The sequence below is a fragment of the Cyanistes caeruleus genome, chromosome 2 (genome assembly GCF_971803275.1).
Source record: "Cyanistes caeruleus chromosome 2, bCyaCae1.hap1.1, whole genome shotgun sequence".
Lineage (NCBI taxonomy): Eukaryota > Metazoa > Chordata > Aves > Passeriformes > Paridae > Cyanistes > Cyanistes caeruleus.
Genome location: NC_141702.1, coordinates 20,096,721 through 20,116,935, shown reverse-complemented (window position 1 = coordinate 20,116,935; position 20,215 = coordinate 20,096,721). Strand labels below are relative to the sequence as shown.

The following is a 20,215-nucleotide window of genomic DNA, read 5'->3' as shown; positions in this document are numbered from 1 at the left end:
TTTTGACTTGCATTTGTTGTCTTTACGGTATCTGTCAGACATTTCTTGACATCTCCTAGAATGTGAACTGCTTTTGTTGCAAATATATAATTGGTTTGTGTTTGTGCCTTGTCAAGTAGTTGGGGATGCAGGGTTTGAAAGCAACCCTGTGCTGGTGCAGAGAGCACCATCCTACAACTTTTGGGTGGATTCTGAGCTGTGTGGGTGCATTTCTCACACCACAAGCCTGGTGCAAAGTAGGTGGCTTCCTGATGGATTCACACAAATTCTGAAAGTTGTCCCAGTTACATGTTTTGCCCTTCACAGCTTTTAATCTTTGCCAGTTTGTCAAGTTTTCTTCCTCAGAACATGCTTAGTTTTAACAAGCCAATAAAATATAAACACCAATCAATTTAGTCCTGTATGGCATCTTCAAAACTAACCAGATCAAGGGACTTCAGCAAAAGAGTTAAATGTATATTAAAAAGAAAAGAGCCCTTAGGTCTGAAGAGCTGATGAATGGACCTGAAAAGATATCAAAAAGGCACTGCTTAATTTTTATTAGATAATAATAAGAGATATTATAGTCTTTTTTAAGAATCTATTATTATTGCAAACCTGTATTTTAATAATGAAACAGACCATTATTCCCTTTATACCAATTCTACCAGGACATAATATCACGTATCTCTGGTCAAAATGTTTTTTTGCATTCCTTTGATCAGCAATTCCCTTTTAAACTGTCTCCTCTCAGCTCCCGCTTTGATCACTTTTGATAGGCTGCTAGGGTCTGGAGGACTAGTGCATTTAGAAGAGCAAGAAAAATCTCTGGATACAAAACATTTTCATAATGAAATATGACTTAGACATGTCTCCAAGTCAGAATCAAAAGACACAAAAGCTAGTGCAAGGAAATGGCAGAAGCAAGAAACATCGTCTGGTATCTCTCTGGGGCTGCAATTCATTGTTTGCCTTAGGGTTTCAGAAAACAGCAGCTGCCTGAACCTTGATGGCTAGAAATCAATAATATAGATTTCATCTGCAAACAAATGCAATCTCTGCCCCTTTAGGGGAGGAGCAGCCAATACCTCAGGCAAACACAGGGCAGGACTTTCAGGTACACCTAGTGAATGCCCTGGGAAGTGTCCTGTAACCTTGCAAGCAGCCTTATTTTCATAAGCAGAATGAAAAATCAAAGGGCCAGATATGAGGGGGAAGACTGCTGGGGACAAATTTAGGTGCAAAGTGAAAAATAATTACTTCTAAACAGATTATGAAAAGCATGTAAACAAGATTGTAATAAGAGTGTAATTTCTTAGGAAGGACAGCCGAAATACCAACAAGTCATTGTCAAGTCATACCAACAAGGCTTTGTTTTAAAGTATTTTATTGATTTCTATCTCCTAGACAGTTTTATTTCAGCCTGATATTCCTTCCTTCCTTCCTTCCTTCCTTCCTTCCTTCCTTCCTTCCTTCCTTCCTTCCTTCCTTCCTTCCTTCCTTCCTTCCTTCCTTCCTTCCTTCCTTCCTTCCTTCCTTCCTTCCTTCCTTCCTTCCTTCCTTCCTTCCTTCCTTCCTTCCTTCCTTCCTTCCTTCCTTCCTTCCTTCCTTCCTTCCTTCCTTCCTTCCTTCCTTCCTTCCTTCCTTCCTTCCTTCCTTCCTTCCTTCCTTCCTTCCTTCCTTCCTTCCTTCCTTCCTTCCTTCCTTCCTTCCTTCCTTCCTTCCTTCCTTCCTTCCTTCCTTCCTTCCTTCCTTCCTTCCTTCCTTCCTTCCTTCCTTCCTTCCTTCCTTCCTTCCTTCCTTCCTTCTTCTCCTTCAAAGATAAAAGAAAAAATCCCTTTAGTATTGGCATGTGTTTTCTCAATTTTATGGAATTTCCATTTCTTTTTGCTTCACTTTTCCACACGGAAATAAAAACATCATTGTGAAATAATATGAAATGGGTGTTAGAAGACTTCCTGGATGATTTAAGTGTGTTTCACAACCGACTTGCTTTTCATAACAGTAGGGATAAAGCAACATTTAGAGAGGGTACATAGGGTACATAGAAAAAAGAAAAAGATAGCTAGACAGGAAATTGCCTTTCATTTCCTCTCTGATGCAACTATATTTGTTATATGCAAAGTTTTTTATCACAGCACATGCAAATCACATGTTGCTGACAGTAACATGACTGAGAAAACTGCAGAGACTCAAGGTATTGTTCCAAAGAATCTTTCAGTTAGTTACACATTAACAGTTTCAGTAGTTGTACATTCACATATTAAGATATCATCCAAGTTTAGAGTTCAAATAAAAACTTCCTTTCCAGTGCATTGCACTTCATCTGGAAAAAGTAATGACTCTTTACATTGCACTCTAATGGCCTGGAACATATTTGTCTGACTGGAATACTAATGAATATTAAACTTTAATATTAATAGACTTGACAAAATATATGTATATATTGAAATTTTAAGATGAAGGGGGTACAGTGCCTAGACCCAGTAGTTAGCAGAGAGTTTTGCATTAATGGTATAATGAGAGATTTCTAAAACTCTTGTCAGAAGTTTTGGCCTTCACCTGTAACAACAACAACAAAAATATTGTTTAGCTGAACAATTACTAATTAAATGTGCTGAACTTTTCCATGATCCTCCTCAGGAACAAAAAGAACCCAGCACCCCAAATGAGCCTATTTCTGAATACGCTAGATGCTCTGAGCACACCAGCTGCTCTGAGCATACTGCATCCTCTACTATGTATGTGATGTTTTCCTTTGACCTAGACTGTTTTTCATGGCAGAAATATATTTTTCAGAGATTTCTAACTTTTTTGGTGCCTAAAATTTTAAATTTTTGGAACAGTTGGAGGTGGGGAGGATATTCATTCAATATTTCTGTGAAAAACATGAGCTCCATTAAAATCAAGTTCCATTATGAAAATATTTTTGTTGGAAATTTTTTGACCAGCCTTACCATTTAGATATCTAGATTTATGTACACTAATGACTCACATCTCCTTCCTCCACTGATTTTAAACACCTTTGCTATTGTTTTGACAAACTGCTCTTTCCACTTTCATTCTGAAAATAAAACAAAGACTGTTGTATCAATCCTTGCCTTTGTTTTCCCTGCCTTTCCAGCAACTGATTCATTTTTTGGATAGAGACACAGCTCTTTTCTGGAATAGGAGCTTGATTTTTCAGATTTGCCTTCTGTGTTGATCTCTATCAAAAGGATAATCCAAATCTCATCATGTCTCCATGCACCACTTTAACCTGCTGGTTGTGAGATTGAAATAGCCTTCGAAAATGAGATTTAAGGGAGCAGACAACGAAGAACTTGTAGAGAGTCAGACTCCACCGAAGTTAATTAATATGCCAGACGTTAAGTTTATCCTTAACTAACTTGCCTATTCCTAGAAAAGTAAGGACATCTTTTACACTTCCTCTCGATGTTAGGGTACCACTGTGGTGTCACAGTGAGCCCACCCTGGAGGCACCCAACATTCTTTGCCCTATTGGGACCTTCTGCCAATGACCACGTTGGCTCTGCAGAATTTCTTCCAGGGCCTCTTAGTTTTGACAAATTTGGGGGTTACCAAGTTGAAGCTTCTTCCAGCCACACCTGGGTATGGATTTTCAGAAACAGTAGACCAAAACAGTGACCAAAATGTTTTACCTCAATAAAGGACAAAAGAAAAGTGACAGAAAAAAAAGCCCTCTCAAACAATCTCAGTAGACTTTATGATTCAGACAAACACTTTCACAATGGTACAGCTTATGAACACCAGATGAGGGTGGGATTGCTCTGGTCCAAGTTTAACTGGACAAAGGTTAGCAGTCTAGCCTAAATCAGTCACCATTGTCCCCCCAGCAGCCAGCAGTGAGCTATAGGTAGCTGCACAAGTGATTCATTCCAGGATGACTCACTGGCTGCAGATAGGCCTGCTGGGGTAGGCAGGTAGGTGATATGTGCTGCTGGGCACCCTTTGTTAGCCTGCCCTTAGAACAGAGCAAGAGCCTCAGCTGTAAAATGCCTACAGGCTGCATCACCTCTCCTTTGGAGCAGGCCAGGAGCACACACCTGGACAGTCACGGCAGCTCACAGGACAAGTGCTGGCAGGTTCGGCTGCCAGAGCTGAGTCATGTGGCTGAACCCTTAGTACCAGCATCTGTTTGCAAAACTGGCTCAGAGATACTTCTGATAAAGAGAATTATGATTTGGAAAGTTTGCGAGTTCTTTGGAAACATTACACCATTTCAAACAGCTCAAGCTATGACCTTAGCACCCCCTCTTCTTGGCTGTAGTACCACGTGGCACTTTCTATCTGTAACTACTACCGATAATTGATTATTACTCAATTAAATAGAGTGAGAAACTTAGGCCTGAAAAGCAGAACATTTTACATAGCCAAAATCTATGACTTCATTAAAATGATTCTCACATCAGCTTATTTTTACCTTAGAAGCTCACCAGACTCAAACTGCAGTGGATCCAACACAATTATTAATAAGGAAGGCAAACAGTTGACATATGTTTCACTTCATTCCTGATGAATTTTTCTTGCCTCCTCCAATGGAAAATGCTATCATTACAGCTACATTTTCTTTCTACAGTCTGGGAGCTTTGTAGTGCACCTTACTCCTCATGTTTTTAGAATTCTCCTTGAAGCAATTTCATTTTCATCTCCTTTTTAAACTACACTGGCTTTTCTCATACTTCTGATGGATTTCTTGCTATGTTTATGATTGACTGTTTTGTGTTTCCATTGCACCATCCCATTTGACTTCACTCAGAACCACTCATGTTTACTTCCTACATGGATGGAATTTGTCTTTGCTTTATATTTCATCCTTGATCATAGTGTCAAAGGTGTGATCCTGACTGCACAGAAAACATCATTGTGCCTCCAGCTATACCTTTGAGGTTTGTCACAATGAATAGAAGCACTAGGGAAGACTGGGAAGGCTGCAGGAAATAGACATCAGAGGGTTCTTGATGTTTGAAATATTTGTACTGGGCAATGCTTATGTTCTGCAGGCCATCCCAGGACATTATCATGCTACAAGTATACACCTACAAGAAAAGCACAGCACTTGCCCATGACCAGACACACTACATACCATGTGTTCTTTGTGTCACTCCTGCCTCCTTCACTAAAATGTGAATCTGGATGAAAACCAGGCTTCTAGCAAAATCTAAAGTGTAAAAATGGTGTCCTTCTGTTTCTCGTTCACATTCAGTACCTGAACAGTCCTAAATGTTTGGATGGTTTTGATCTGGATCATAACTGTGATTATGGAACTATCAAAAGTTTTTATTTCCAAAGAAATGTACCTATATATACCTTGAAAATATATCGATGTAGAAGAATGTTGAGTAAAATCAACAGAGAATAAATACAAGAGTCCTTGGTCGGTGTTTGTTTTAACTTAAGAATAACCAAAATAATTTTAAGCTGGGCTTAAACTGGAAATATGTATTTGTGATCTATTTAGAGAGGCAAATATAGAATTTTTTTAAGTGGTAGTGCATTCATTTAGATGAAAAGAAACCCTGTTCTCTTCCTTTAACTTACCAGTACATATTCTATTTACACAGTAGGCAAGGGCCCTGGAGCTGGAACAGCTACAGTTGAGAGGATGATCCCTGGTGAGCACATAAAGAGTCCAGGTCAGCCACCTTTCCTCCTAGCAGGCCTCCTTCCCAGCAGTCCCCACTCCTCCCTCAGCTCCTGCCAGGTGGACAAAACCTCAAGAAGATGCTCAGTGTGCTGCAGCACTAAAGTGGAGCTGGCAGTGGCCAGGCTCTGCTCTTGGGCACCTCAGCATCCTTGGAGGCTGGGTTTGCAGTTTGAAGGTAACTAGCTATGCAGCATTTGATAGCCAGATCTCCACTAAATGAGTGTTTCAGAGCTTCAAATCTTCTCAGTCCATCATTTTCCAGAATCTTGTTTCTGTTCATCTGAGCCCTGTGCCAAGCTGACTTGAACTAAGCAGAGGGAGGACTGGTGAAGGACAAGTGAGCACATGGATATTTGCACACTTTTGAATCAATTTTGTTTTACAGCTAAAGTAATACAAATAGATTTAAATCCATACTTCTAATTAAAACAAGTTTCCTGTGGCTCCCAACTGCAGGCGGAATCCGACTTCTACTCTGTACTGAAACATCTCTTTTGCAGTCTACTGCAACCTTCCTAGATCTTGCCAGCTCTGCTGAACCATTAGAGAGGCTGTAAATGCCCTTCTTAGAGTACTCTGAAGAAAGACGAAAATTATGTAATTTTGGGAGTTAGACATTCCTCCAAATCAGTTTTCCTTGTTTCCCTGCATTTTGCAGGGCATGATTTTTTTTTGTATCATATTCATTTTTACTGTAAAAAATCTTACAGATTATCCTTTGTAGTGTGATGTAATTAGCAGACTTAAGATTTTTTATGTACACTTTCTTTTGTACAAACATTTTACACATGAAGACTGTTGCTAATATTGGTCTCAGTCCTCAGGTAAAGCAAGATGCTACCATAACACAAACCACACTGATTTCTGTTGAAAATATTTGAAGATCAGGGGAATTTATTTGTGGCAGTTTGAGATCAAGCATAGGTAAACAGGGATTTTAGACAAAGTGGCCATGGAAGAAAATCATCCTCTTGGACAGTGCACGATAAGACTCTCAGGAACATGGTGTGATTCTTGGGATTGTCCTGTGCAGGACCAGGAGTTGGATTTGATGATCCCTGTGGGTCCCTTCCAACTCAGCATATTCTATGATTCTGTGATCAGTGGGAAGAGAAGTCCTCTTACCTCTAACCATCCTATTACTTTGTTTCTGCAATTGTTTTAGAGCAATATAAGATGATCTATGAATGTCTCAAACTCTGCAGGAATAAGATGGTCTTTCTACCAACTGTAGGGTAATAATAAATTTATACAATCTAAAAGACTGAAAATTTAGGAAAATTTGAGCTTCCGGACAATCAGTCTGTATTGGAAGGTTAAATTGAAGGCCTGTTCTCAGAAGTTACACAATTTTCAGCCTCTTTATAGTAATTGACATCAAGGAATTTATTCCTTCTTTACAGTGGAATCCTATTCTCACTGTAGTCAGAGCAAGTGAAGGCAGCTCTGCAGATGCTCTTTAACCCAGCAGATGCCTGGAGAGTCACCTCAGCTTGTGTTTGCAGGTGAACTCAATAGACTACATCTCTGTTTGATGTTGGTTGACTTGCACATGATAAAGTTCTTAGATTTACTTTCCAGCAGGAAATAAATGTTGAGTGAAGATGTGTTCCCAAGAAATGAGTGGCGAACTGCATCCTTCCAACAAGCTCAAGAGATACCTTCTTGTCTTGGGCTCCACACAGAACTGCTTCAGTCTTTCTTTTCCAGTCCTGCTACTGCAAAGCTTACCCAACTGGCTTTCACTGTCCTAATGTTCTTATTTGGCCCCACCAAACTTCCTAGAAGGTTTAAACTATGCTACACTATGAAAAGATGTGGGAGCTGGGGTTTGGTTTTGTAGTAGCTGTGCTCAGGGCTCTTTGTGGATGAAGTGTCACCACAGTTCTGAAAAACTTACCCTCTAGAAGACATAAACCAAGCCAAAGATTATGTTACAAACAGGTATCAAAGAAAAAAACAATGAAAAAATACATGCTAAACTATGCAGGAAGAGCTATATGGATGAAAAAAGACTAGAGAGTTGGTCTCTGATCTTGTAAGCTCCTGCTTAACTACACAACAAATTTCTGCATCATTAGTTCTTAGTTTCCTTAGGGCAGAAACAGAAAGATTGAGAAGAAGGGTGTAAAACCTAACTGAAAGCATTATTCAGAAAAAAGAAAAAAAAAAAAAGATTACAAGAAAGAGGATAATTAGAAGAGTGCCATGTGTAATGACTGGCACATGAGTGAGTTCATTGGAAATGTAAACATGGAAAGGGACTGTCAGAGAGGGTGTGAGATGAGCAACTCAGGCCGATGAATAACTGCGGAAGTGGTTAAGACTTCCTGGTCACCAAAGAGAAAAACAGTGGTGCAAGAAGAGGTTGGGCTAAAAGGAAGGAATAGGAGCAGCACTCCTCTTTGCATGCCCAGCTGTGCCTGCCTCTCTGTGTGTGACTCTACATCCTGGTGCTTGCTGCTTCAGTGCTCTAATGCTGATCAATAACCGGCCAATAATCATGTGGTTTTGTGTTGATGATTGCTACCCTCCGGTTCCTGCTACAGCCTATGAAAAAAAACATAAAAATTGTACTCCTGTTGAGCTCTTGATGATTGAGGCAAATTTTGAAACCCAGACAATCACACCTCTTAGATATTTTTAATCATAACTGCTGAGGCAACTCAAGTCCAGTACAAATGTGCAAGCTAATTTTACAGGATTTCCTGTTCTTTCAGTAACTACATTGATTCCTGGAGATGGATATATGTAGCTGACTTGGATCTGGAGGGGCTTTTTTCTAAGATACTGTTTGTTTTTCTGCTATATCACTAATTTTATTGGCAAGTATAATTGACCAAAATTCTCAACACCTTTTGTCATGGAGACCTTGACAGACTGCTGTTACATCATTGCCTGTAAATGAGCTGAGTAGTCCTTTCTAAACCCATTTTATTTCCAAGGATGGGCTAACTACTACCTCTCTCTACAACATTATACTCAAGTGAATTGACGTAGTCCCCTTCAGCACCATGGGATAAAACCAGGATAAATACAGTCCAATCACAAAACATCCCCAAAATCTGAAGTCATCTCTTTGCAGAGTGAAGCCAAGACCTGCATGTGCGTTTTTGCCTGCTGACATAGGCTGTTCCCTGGCTAAAGCTCTTGGAGATACTAAGTCCTTTTGCAGTTGTGTGTTCAGAATGCCTCAACATCTACAATACACATGCAAAGACCTTTTCTCTGGTTTCTTTCCAATGCCTATTTACTATTCAGAGATAAATCAGAAGCGAAGCAGTGGATGGATAAACTGTGGACCTTTAAAGGTTGCTTGCACCAGACAGTCTTGAGAACAGGAGCTTGCCAAACCTTCCTTCTGGAAGAAATCCACTGGATTCATAAAATATGGGATAAAGGTGTTACCTGAAAAATTACTCAAGAGCGATGTTCCTAAATGCTAAGCTGGGCTGTAGCCCAAGGTCATTCTCAGACTATGATGGCTCTGTCCTCTCTAAGGCAGCAAGATGAGCAAAGGCTTGCTATGGGGGATTAACCTCTGTAGAAAGGGGGATGCATGTATTTCACCTGTTCCAGACTTGCTTTATACCTTGCACTGACAGAGGTCACCCCGGATTTGTGAAGGGCAGGTTACATGTCACTGATAATAAAGTTGCTCTTGGGTTTTTGTGGAAGATCCCAATCTGCACACCAAGCATCCTTTAGCTCTACCTCAAGTTGCCTTCAAATGCTGGCTGATGAAGAACTTGAGTCTGAGCAGATTAGGCCATACCAAAATGATTACTGTGAAACTGGAGTGCATTGGTTTCTGATAAAAGCTCACTGTATGCAACCATTATTTGTGCTGCTTTCTTCACAAAATAAATGAACAGAGATTTAGCATAATATACTAAATTCTTTCTATGGAAAGAATAGTCAAACAACGGTTTGTTTATGAGATTCTGGAGATAACACATTTTTCAAGCAGAAATTCAAATCCCCTCACACTTTGGACACTGGCTGACATACATGCATGGGGGGTATTGCCTGCAGCACATCATAGCTTTTAACATGAGCAAGACCAAATACAATATTAAATTTGGAAAAAAATAGTACCCTTCAGAAATAAACTCTGTTTTTTCAGCCATATTCTGAAATAAAAAATATTAGAATGTTGTAGAACAGCCTTAGCCTCATATAATTCAGATTTACTGATACTGAGAGCTACTATTTATTGTTCCACCTCTTTGCAAGATTTCATCCCTAAGCTCTCAGCCAGGGGTCTGGGCATGGCTCAGGGATAAACTGCATTTTCACATGTTCAGAGTCAAGTATCATCCTCACTCACAGAGAAATTAATTCCCTAATGGGATTCCAGCTTTAAGATAATAGCACTTTAATGGAGACAGCAATATACAAGTATACTTTAAATAAACAAGCATTACCTCTCAGAGTGGTAGTTTTATTTGTATGCATTCAATAGCACGCGGTTTTTTTCACAGGAATATAAGCATAACAATGGTGAAACATCCGTATCAGATCCAGCCAGTATTCCACGTCTAAGGACTCAAAAGCAGATGCAAGAAGCTGCACAGGAGGCACTGGCAGGACAACCTGCTCCAGAAGGAAGTTTCTGCTTAATCCCCACTGACAGAACGCTTGGCCGATTTCATGAAACGTGTAGACTTATACCCCTTAGAAAAGTAATATACGTATAGAAAAATCTGTATTTCTTATAGATTTCTGTACAGTAGTATTTACAATATATTGCAAAGATTTCAGTCTCCATATTCCAGGCCATAAACCCCAGACTTTGTACCTTTTTCCTGTTATGCCACAGCAGTGGACATTGCCCCTTGTTACAGCACTGGAGAACCATGAAACACTTGGATGTAAACAGCAATTTGTTTTGCACACTTGAACCCCATTTGACTATTTTGTTTACGTAGTTCTAGTCAAAATAATTCAATTTATGAGTAGCCTTTGTCATCAGCCACCATTTTAGGCTCCCCAGACAATTGGAAAACTAGCTCTGTTGCTAAAACTTCTGTTCAAACTGCAACAGCCCACGTTTCCACAGCTTAACACCAAAGCTGAAAAATTCCACCTGTCCCAAAGAGTATCTTTTATAATCAAATAGTAAAAAAAAGTGCTAAACCAAAAAAATTATGATTTCTATTTTTTTTTTTGAGAAAAAGATAGGCAGTGGCTAACTAGTTAGCAAGTTCTTCTTGTTTTGAAGGATGTGACTGAATGACCCAGCAGAAGAAAGGAAAACCCTTTACATGTAACAGTAACAGGAGCAGAATGAACACCAGAGCTCTCATCATTTGGAAAAAAACATTGAATTACCCATTCCCAAAACATATGGGGAGAAAAAGACTGTCATCTATTTTTGTTCTGACATATAGGAAATGTAAATTATTAGCTTCCCCAGAGGTATTATTAAATAAAGGGAATTTATAGCTTATCAGGCAAAGATCTTAGACAGGTCCACATCATCTCTAAAATAAATGGGAGTGCTTGGGATTCCTACAGAGTATGAACAAAGCCAGGGAAATTCTGCCACACCAGTGTGGAAAGTCATTAGAACTCTACTGAACTATCCACAAAGACAAAAAGAGGGATTTAAAAAGTACTCAAAATGAGTCCAGTTGTGATTTCACTAACCTTTGCCATAAAACCCACATTGATTTTCAGAAAGGTTGATGTTCAGTATTTTCAAGCAAATCAGACATATTACTTCCTAATATTGAAAACTCATGAGCAATACATCTTTCATCTTAACTTCTGAAAGCTGCTCAACTGACAAGAGGAACAGCAAATAGAAGTTTGAAAATGAAACAAAAAATTTCCTTGGAAACAAAACAAATTAATTCTCTTCTCCTGTGGCAGGGCACTGGATTGTAACTCAAAAGATATTTCCTGCACTCTGAGCTGTCTACAGTCATCCATGTTTTTGAAGAAAAGCATTTCTTAGCCCTGATATATAAATATATATTTGGTACAGCATCTTGCTGGGAGCATGAATAGAACAGATACATCAGATTATGTTCCTGACTAATAAACCTAGACTGTGATCCTTAAAAACCTGCACCTTCAGTGTATAAATTTTCTTAGCAGCATCTTGAAGTTCTCTGAGAATCATTATTTTATAATAATGTAAACAAATATATATGGAGATTTCATTATGTAAGAAAATATCCACATATACTACCTTCTCTCTAAGTCTGAAGGAGCTTACACAAACTATTTCATTTTCTCCCAACTGAAAAGTGGGTTCAACAATTATTTTATCTGGAATTGTTATCTAGTTATCTTAAGAACCTCAGACCTTAGTAGGCCTTAGTACCTAACACTAGAAACAGAAGATATTGCATGCCCAAACTGGTGCTGTAATTGAGAACTAACCATCCAAGGACTGACAACCACATTTAAAATCCATGGAAGTGCAACTCAGATGATATCTAGTTGATGTCAAGGAGCTCTTCAAGGGCAACTCTTCCACAACCATGGTAACATAAAGTAAGCTTTTAACCTCTGCAGGACCAACAGCTAAAGTCTACATTATGCCAGTCAAGCAGCTTTCACAGATGGGTATCACTGCAAATGAAAGTGACTTTGGCTTTTTTTTTTTTTTTGCATTGTTTTGTGGTTTGTAATGTCCACATCGAAATGCTTTGATTTTCTAGCAAGCAATGACACATTAGGGTGTTTGAGGCATAGCCAGAAGATTCCATGAGGTACTGCAGAGGCCTCATTCACCACACTAATGATCCAAGTATCATCTTTAGCTCTGGCAGCCCAAATGAAGCATTTTACTGAGGCTATTGAGTAAGGTGTTGTCTACACTGGGTGTCCTCAGGACATTCCCTGGCCTGCTGTGCCCTAACATGCCCTCTTGCCTTGCACAGCTCCCTAATGCCATTCTGTAAGAGCCTGCTCACACACTGCCTAGAACTAAAGCTGTTACACCATGACTGCCAAACCTTGCAATGTTTCCATGTCAGAGGCAGGCACACATTGCAAACAAACTGTACCATTCTGCAAGGCAGAAACAATGCAAAACCTCCCTCAAAACCTGTTCCTTGGAACCACGCTCCTGGAAGTACTCGGTGCTATTCTTTCCCAATGGCTGAGCAAGCTGTGTGACAAACTAGCAAGATCAAACTAGATGGATACAAGGTACACCAATTTGGCTTGCATGCCCTCAGAGAGAGGCTTGGCAGGGCTAGAGTTTACAGCGTGTTTGCCCAGTGTCTCAGACAAGGCTGTCACAGCTAGCCCTCAGCAGCCAAGCAAATGATGGTGAATGACGTCAGGATGAGCTCTGATCAAACAGCCCTGGTAAGGCAGAGCCTTTGAACAGTCTCTGTCTGCAAGGAAACACCTGACCCACAGGTCATTGCCACTTCATTCCCACTTTCTCCCCGCATCCTTGTTGACAAATACATTGCTGGAAAGAGATGGGTGCACAAAACAGACCTTCTGTCACAGCCTGGAATGACATCCTGAGGCAGTGAGCTGATGTTGAATATTACTGTGGATGGCAGCTGCTGCCACGCTTTGCTTTTCCAGGGGTTTTTGTTTCCTGCTGTCTTGCAGGGGCACAGCTCACAATCTCCACTTGTCATTGCAATCTTGGACACTCTTGGGCTTAACAAGAGTGAGGCTTCCAGGGGATAGGGGTGAAGGTAGGAAGCAATAACAAAATACTAAACTTGGACAAAGTACACATAAGCCAGATGAGGGAACAGTTTCTTCCTGTGTCTGGTTATGTTCAACTTCCAAGTCAAAAATTCTGAAGAAAGAAGAAAAAGAGAGTTATTTGTTATTTATCACATCAGACAAGCATAAGGTGATACTCTAAAGCTTTTATTCAGCTGCCTATTGCTACTGCCAACATAGTAAATTACCCTCCTTGGAGATTTCCACTTGAATAATGCCCACCCATTTAAGAATGATGAGAAACTCAAGGCTGAATAATCTTGATTCAGCTCAGGAAGGAGGACGTGAAGTGAACTCTCTCCCTAGAATCAAGCAGAACTGACAGTGAGAGGAACTGAACTGTAGAGGTGACCCCAGGCAGCTTTCTACCAAGAAACAGCAATGACCATCTTGCCAAGGACCTGAGTTTTCTGAAGCTCACAACCCACACTCTGCAATCATCTCTCTGATGAAATATGCTAAAGAACCTGATCCTTCAAACAGCTCTTTTATTTACATGGTGCTGCACCAGCTCCCAGAGAGCTCATGAAAAATTAAACAGAGAACATAAAATATGAATGGAATGATCACTGGCCCATAAAAGCTCTGCAGCTCTTGAAAGGTGTTTTATACATAACAAATGTTGGGATTTCAGAAATGAGGTTTTTTGCCTCATTGTCCAAAGAAGATGAAACAATTTTCAAGCCTCTCTAGAAAACCAGGAACTTCTAAGGATGTGTCTGGGAACACAAGGAAGAGTACATTGCTCCCCAGCAGAGAACAGAAGTCCACTGCCCTTTAATAGGCAAACTAAACAGATCCAAATACCTGGATATTGTGAAAAGATATCTGACTTGATGCTGTATAGTCAGAGGAAGTGTAGAACTGAATGAAAATTTAGACCAGAACTACAAGATTCATCTTGCAATCACGTGGTGATAACAATTCTCTCCTTAAATTCTGTCCAGTAAATGTAATATTTAACTTACGATAACTCTTGATGACCCTTGTCCTTTATTCTGGGCGCTGTGTACAGGTATTTTTAGCTGACCTTCCTGAACTTCCCAATTCTGTGGCCTAATTGGTAAGCATGTTCTCAGTTTTCAGAAACTACCAGATAGCTGAGATCCCAACACTTAAGAGTCAGCCCTATTATTCTTAAAATTAGGTTTATAAATAAGGGCCCTCTGAATTAGTCTTTCCTAGTCAAAAATTTTGGTGCCAAAGGAAATTGTTACCAGAGTAAAGTGCTCCCTTGTTATAGGTATTAAAGTTATTACAGAATGAACATAGGATCACTTGAATAAACTTGCTGTTTATTTCATGGATATCTTTTCACCACCTTGCTAGGCTGTGTACTATCATTTTATCTTATATGGTAAAAATAAAAAGCCATTGACCAAGTCCATGTGAAGTTACACTGGTTCAGCTCCTGGTACCTCCCCGCTCCTGCCCTTGCCTTTGCCGTGGTGCAGCACCTCCTCTGCAGACTGCATGCTCCCTGGGGTGCTCACCAGCATCTCCTGCCACAGCTGTAGCACTGGACATGCTTAGCACCCTGCAAATGGATGGGGAAAGGACCAGCTGCTCCCTCTGGAGCCAGCTCTGTGGTGCCGACCTGGACCCTACCCCCATCAGGGGCACTGAGCAGCAAACAGGCTTTTAGTTGGTTGGTTTTCTTGCATGGTTCATGCTTACTGGAATCTGCCTCCCATCCTCTTGTTCAGCAAGGCTGGCAGCTGCAAGGAGCTTCACAAAACCACTACTTTCCTTGTTTTGTGTATCTCCCTGGCCTTTCATCACAGAAGGATGAGCAAGGATAAATTATTAGTTTAGGAGAGCCCTTTCTTCTAAGATTATTTGAGGAAGGATTTGTTACATAACAACACTTCTTTTAAGTTGTTAGCTGGATACCTGAGAACATTCTTATCAGCACAGCCTTGAAAGGATTTTGTAAAATGGCTCTCTCCCCATCTTCTGCCTCTTGCAGGAAGAAAACAGACTTTTGAGAAAAAATCTAATTATAAAGGTGAACCGAATTTCACATCATTAAAACCAGTTTCAAGTAAATGGATTTCTGCCTTATATGGATTAAAGGAATTTAGAGCGACAGCCCCACATCCATATAGGAATGAGGTTGAAGCACTACAATTCTCCATATTTGTAAGACCCACATGCTCAATCAACAGCTGTATCTACACCAGATGATGTTCTTCTCACGCACCAATTACAAACTGTCAGAAAATATACATGTAACCCTTCATATCAAGACCTACTCAAGCAATTTTTAAATACCTCCCAGTAAGCGGTGGTAGTTATCCCAGGGGCTTTATGCAGTGGAAAGAAAAAAACCTCTTACAGATTATCAACACCACAGGCTCCATGAATATAGCTCTTTTTCAGGAGAACATATGCAAAACAAACACCACTTTTACTAAACCCAGGCTATGGCTTTTGCCAGAGCTGAATTTGTTCTGTTTCTGTCTGTGAAGTAACTGATTTCTAGAGCCACACTTTTGTGTTAATTATCTTTAACTTAAAACAGTGGAGTACCCCTCTGACCAAGGCAAACCACACAGCTCATGCCCGACTAGCAGCACCAAGCACACAGCAAAACCCACTGCAGAGGAAAACCCAAACTCTCTGAAATACTGAGGTCACCTGGAACAAACATTTATGGTCCCAGAAAAAAGCCATGGAGGGAATAAGATTGCTAGCAGGGCACTGATTCAGTTTTGCTTTCTTGATACCTGGGGGTGCCTATGTGTAGGGGGAAGGAGAGAGAGTGAAGGAAAGTAAAGAGGGGAAAACTGTAGCAGTGTAGTATAAATACAGTGCACTCCTGATGAGTAATAGTTTCAGCAGTACAGTATAAATACAGTGTACTCCTAATTAGTAGTAGACTGTTCAGTCTGTTATCCAAATAACTGTAACTAAAGGTTGAATGCTTTTCTAAGTTTTTTTCCTGGCATTTAATATAGCAGAAATTAAAAGAAATAAGATATTTGCCAAGCAGGAATCTCTAAAGTACAGGCATCCTTCACAGACACCGACTCTTTAATTTCCTGTGGGGGGTCTGATCTAAACCTGGCAAGCTGCAAGCATTTACTTGTTTGTATTTTGGTTTTTGTAGTAGTATGGATTTCTGCTTTGCAAAAAAGCCATACTTGAAATATGTGATAAACAAAATAAATCTTCCTCCAGCTCTTTCTGAAAAGACCAATATAAACTACGAGAAGTCAACTGCTCTCTAAAAATGAAAGAGAAACACAGATTGCCAGGGCTTTGCACACACCTTGAGCTCACCAGGCTCCAACGCATGCTGAACGAAGCCATCACGCCAGTTCCTGGATCACCTTGCTGGTCTCCCTGGCTTTCTTACAGGTGTACAACCATTTGATAATCCGAGCGTTGCGCTCAATCACAGAGGTGCTGCTGGGGACCTGCTCGGTGAGCTCGTCCTCCAGCAGCCCCTCATCCCCACTGTGCCTCGTGAACTCACTCTCCGATGTCGCCACGCTGATGCTGCGGATCTTGAAGGAGACATTGTCAGACACCACGGAGAAGTTCTCTCTGCCAAGATCCTCAATGACCTCCTGCTCCAGGCCACAGTACTTGAAAAACGTTTCAAACTCAGCGAAGGACTTGGAGTAGCGAGAGCTGATGTCTGACTGGGAGCGATGGAGACCTCTCCTCTTCACCTCTTTGACCTCTTCAGGAGGTGTACTCAGTTTAGAGGGTCCCTCGTGCTCTTTTATACATACTCCTTCCCCTTCAGTGCTCACAGGGATGGTCTGCACCGCTCCACGGTCACTGGGCTCACGGTCACCATCTTTTGCTGAGAGAGCTTCATAGCTCTCGGTGGCTGCGACGTCCTCCATGACTCTGGGCAACTCGGGGGAAGCCAACTGCTTCTCCTTTATGGACCCATGGAAGATCCTCCTCACCAAATTCCCCCGTGAGCTGTCCTGGCTCTGACCTCTCCCAAGCTCACATTTCTGACGGTAGATCACCAGGGAATCGGGCCGCATCTGCCTCCTGGTGCCGCGCCTGGCGATGGGGGGGCCGTGCTGCAGGGGGGCTCGGCAGGAGCTCACCGCCCTGCCCAGCTCCAGGGCCTTCGTGCCCCTGCCCAGCTCCAGGGCCTTCGTGCCCCTGCCCAGCTCCAGGGCCTTCGTGCCCCTGCCCAGCTCCAGGGCCTTCGTGCCCCTGCCCAGCTCCAGGGCCTTCGTGCCCCTGCCCAGCTCCAGGGCCTTCGTGCCCCTGCCCAGCTCCAGGGCCTTCGTGCCCGTGCCCAGCTCCAGGGCCTTCGTGCCCCTGCCTAGCTCCAGGGCCTTCGTGCCCGTGCCCAGCTCCCTGCTCGCTGCTCTGCTCCCCACGGAGCAGGTCTCGCTGCTGCTCTCCGAGGCTGAGCTGAGCGCGATGACGGGATCCTGCCTGGTGCTGATCACCTGCTGGCTCTTTACGTACTTGGCCTTATCGGCGGCCAGTCTCTCCACGGCACTTTTCCTGCCCGGCTTGCCGGCCTCCAGCTGCCTGCGGAGGTACTCGGGCCCCTTGTTGAGGAGCCGCAGGGGGAGGGAGGAGTGGAGGTCGGAGATGGCGTGCATTCCCACGGCCCGGGAGAGTTCAGCTGGCATAGCAATTTCAGGGACGCGGTTCCTGCTTCCAGTCCCGAGAGGGAAGGGGGATAAGAGGAAAAATAAAAACCAAAACCAAAAAACGAAAAAGGAAAAAGAAAAGGAAAAGGGGAGCGAGGAAAGGCGCGCTGCAGGGCAGCCGGGCGCGCAGGAGGCGGCGGCGCGCTGCGAGGGCCGCGCTCCCCGCTCCGTCGGGGCGCCGCGCGTCCCGCCCGCCCGCGGCGGGCACAGCCAATCCCGGCCGGCAGGAAGGGAGGGAGGCAGGGAGGGAAGGAGGCAGGAGCCGCCCTGGCGGGGGCAGCGGCCCGGCCCCGCCGCCTCCCTCGGCGCTGGAGCGCCCGGGGCTCGGGGGTGCGGCGGGCGCGGGGCGCCTGCTCCGACGCCGGGGCACTCGGAGCGCTTGCTCCCCTCGGAAGCATCCTCTCCCGGGCGCTGCTTGAGGGCCGGACCCGGCAGACCCCAGCGCGTCTTGCCCTTCGCGGGGCACCGTCTTGCCCCGCTCCTTTGGCGGCCCTTAGGCGGTGCGTTCCCCGCGGGTTTCGCTGAGCCGGCCGTGCCGGGCGCTGCGCTCCAGCGGGAAACCTTGCCATGCTCGGGAAAGGACGGGACGGGCTTCCAGAGCACAGCGGCAGAGCAGGGTCCGGGCACGCCCGGCGGGCAGCACAGCGGTGCCCCCGGCTGTACCCCCGGCTGTGCCCCCAGATGTGCCCCCAGCTGTGCTGGCAGCATCCTGCCCTTCCCGGGGCAGCGGCAGCAGCAGGGACACGTCTGTCCCCAGCCCGTAGCTGTGCTGCGGCTGCGCACCTGTGAAGTGTAAAGTGCAGTGGAATGGACTTCAGTCTGAATTGCGTGTCGCAAATCTTTGCCCTTCAGAAACACGGGGCAGAATTCCCATCTGGGGCTGGCAGTGCTGAACAGGCAGGACAGAGCCACTGGCTGTATTGTAAACTTCCGAAAGTCAGACTTGTAAGTCATAGGAAATCACCTGGGGCAGTCCAACTTTAACTCGTGATCTCATGTGAGATGCACTGTAAAAACTGAATTAGAGGTAACTTTTCTTCTAATACGTGGAATAAAAGACAGTTTATATCTGCAAATTTTTTCATGAATATTTTTTACTCTGTGGTTTGGTTTTAGTTTGTCTATTACTTCTAGGGGAATACTAGAATGCTTTTGTGGTGGTTGGTTCATACTTCATCTTTACAATCACTAAATTGTAGCTAACAAGTTTAGAAAGGAAGAGATGAGCCTCCCTGTCCTCGTTATGAAGTTTCAGAGTACACCACTTTGCTACCACCAGGGTTCTCACTGTGACAAGAGAAGGGTTATGAGCAACCCTGGAGTCAGAGTTTGGGGTAGCTCTTCAGTGACGACATTCTCAGAAACACACAAAACAAATATTCTCTTTGCCAGCATGGTACTACTGCTGGTTTTCACCTTAATTGACATGTCTTCATTTCTAGACATGTAGGTCTGAACTCCAGAAGCCATAAATCATACAACCCTGTTCACAGCAAGAATCCCAGATACAATGCTTGCCTGAATCAGGACTGAAATTTGTGACACATCTTGAGATCACTCAGGGTGAAATTCTTGTTGATATGTAGAATGGGTGCAATTTTTTGGAAAGAACTTTATTTTCTTTTACAGGTATGCAAATAGAGCTTGTTTGCATAACAACTTACCTAAAAGTCAATATTGAAAACTGAGAGGCAGTAGTAAAATTTTAAGCTCAGTTAATTACTAGGGAGCTCCTTCCTGTTAAAGCAGTTCACACACTGATGTGTGAGAATGTAGTTAATATCATTACATGTTTGAATGCTTCATGGGATGCTATATGAGCATACAGAGAAAGCTGATGTCCTCTGACAGTTAATCTGAGCAATAAGCTGATAGATGTAATGAATTTAGTAATGAGATACTAAGGTTTCATTTCTATATTGACAAATCTGTTTAATTTTTTTTTCTTCAACATTTTCCTTGGAGTTCTATGGCACTGAACAATGTAATAACAAGCACACATTTCTCCATGCATTTTAATTTGTGTTTTGTCCAAATTCTAGTGTCTCGTAGAAGCTTTAGGAACTTACAAAAAAAAAATAAAATTGTTTGCATTCATTTGAAATAATAAGAAAAATGAACACACACAAGTATCAATAATAGGGCTCTTATTAAACAACTACAATTAATATATTTATCAAGGTTGTTCATTCACTCCGTACAATAGTATTTAGTTTTT

The 20,215-nt window shown here is 42.6% G+C and overlaps 1 protein-coding gene and 1 long non-coding RNA gene across 3 annotated transcripts; one reads left to right on the top strand and one right to left on the bottom strand.

Moving 5' to 3' along the window:
• The first annotated feature begins 1,828 nt into the window (after window positions 1-1,828).
• Window positions 1,829-7,267, top strand: LOC111925910 (uncharacterized). Its single transcript, XR_002862562.2, has 2 exons — window positions 1,829-5,822; window positions 7,051-7,267. It is a non-coding gene; the product is annotated as an uncharacterized LOC111925910 (long non-coding RNA).
• A 2,741-nt stretch (window positions 7,268-10,008) lies between these two features.
• Window positions 10,009-19,048, bottom strand: FAM110C (family with sequence similarity 110 member C). 2 transcript variants are annotated; one of them, XM_086875961.1, is made up of 3 exons: window positions 17,671-18,209; window positions 16,632-17,589; window positions 10,009-13,430 (listed from the first exon to the last, which is right to left on the bottom strand). In XM_086875961.1, the coding sequence occupies exons 1-2, from the start codon at window positions 17,974-17,976 to the stop codon at window positions 16,672-16,674; spliced, it is 1,224 nt and encodes a 407-aa protein (XP_086732087.1). In that variant the 5' UTR covers window positions 17,977-18,209; the 3' UTR covers window positions 10,009-13,430; window positions 16,632-16,671. The 2 variants fall into 2 exon arrangements, with proteins under 2 accessions (XP_086732087.1, XP_023778302.2); XM_023922534.2 differs by having other exon boundaries at window positions 16,632-19,048.
• Window positions 19,049-20,215: the final 1,167 nt, after the last annotated feature.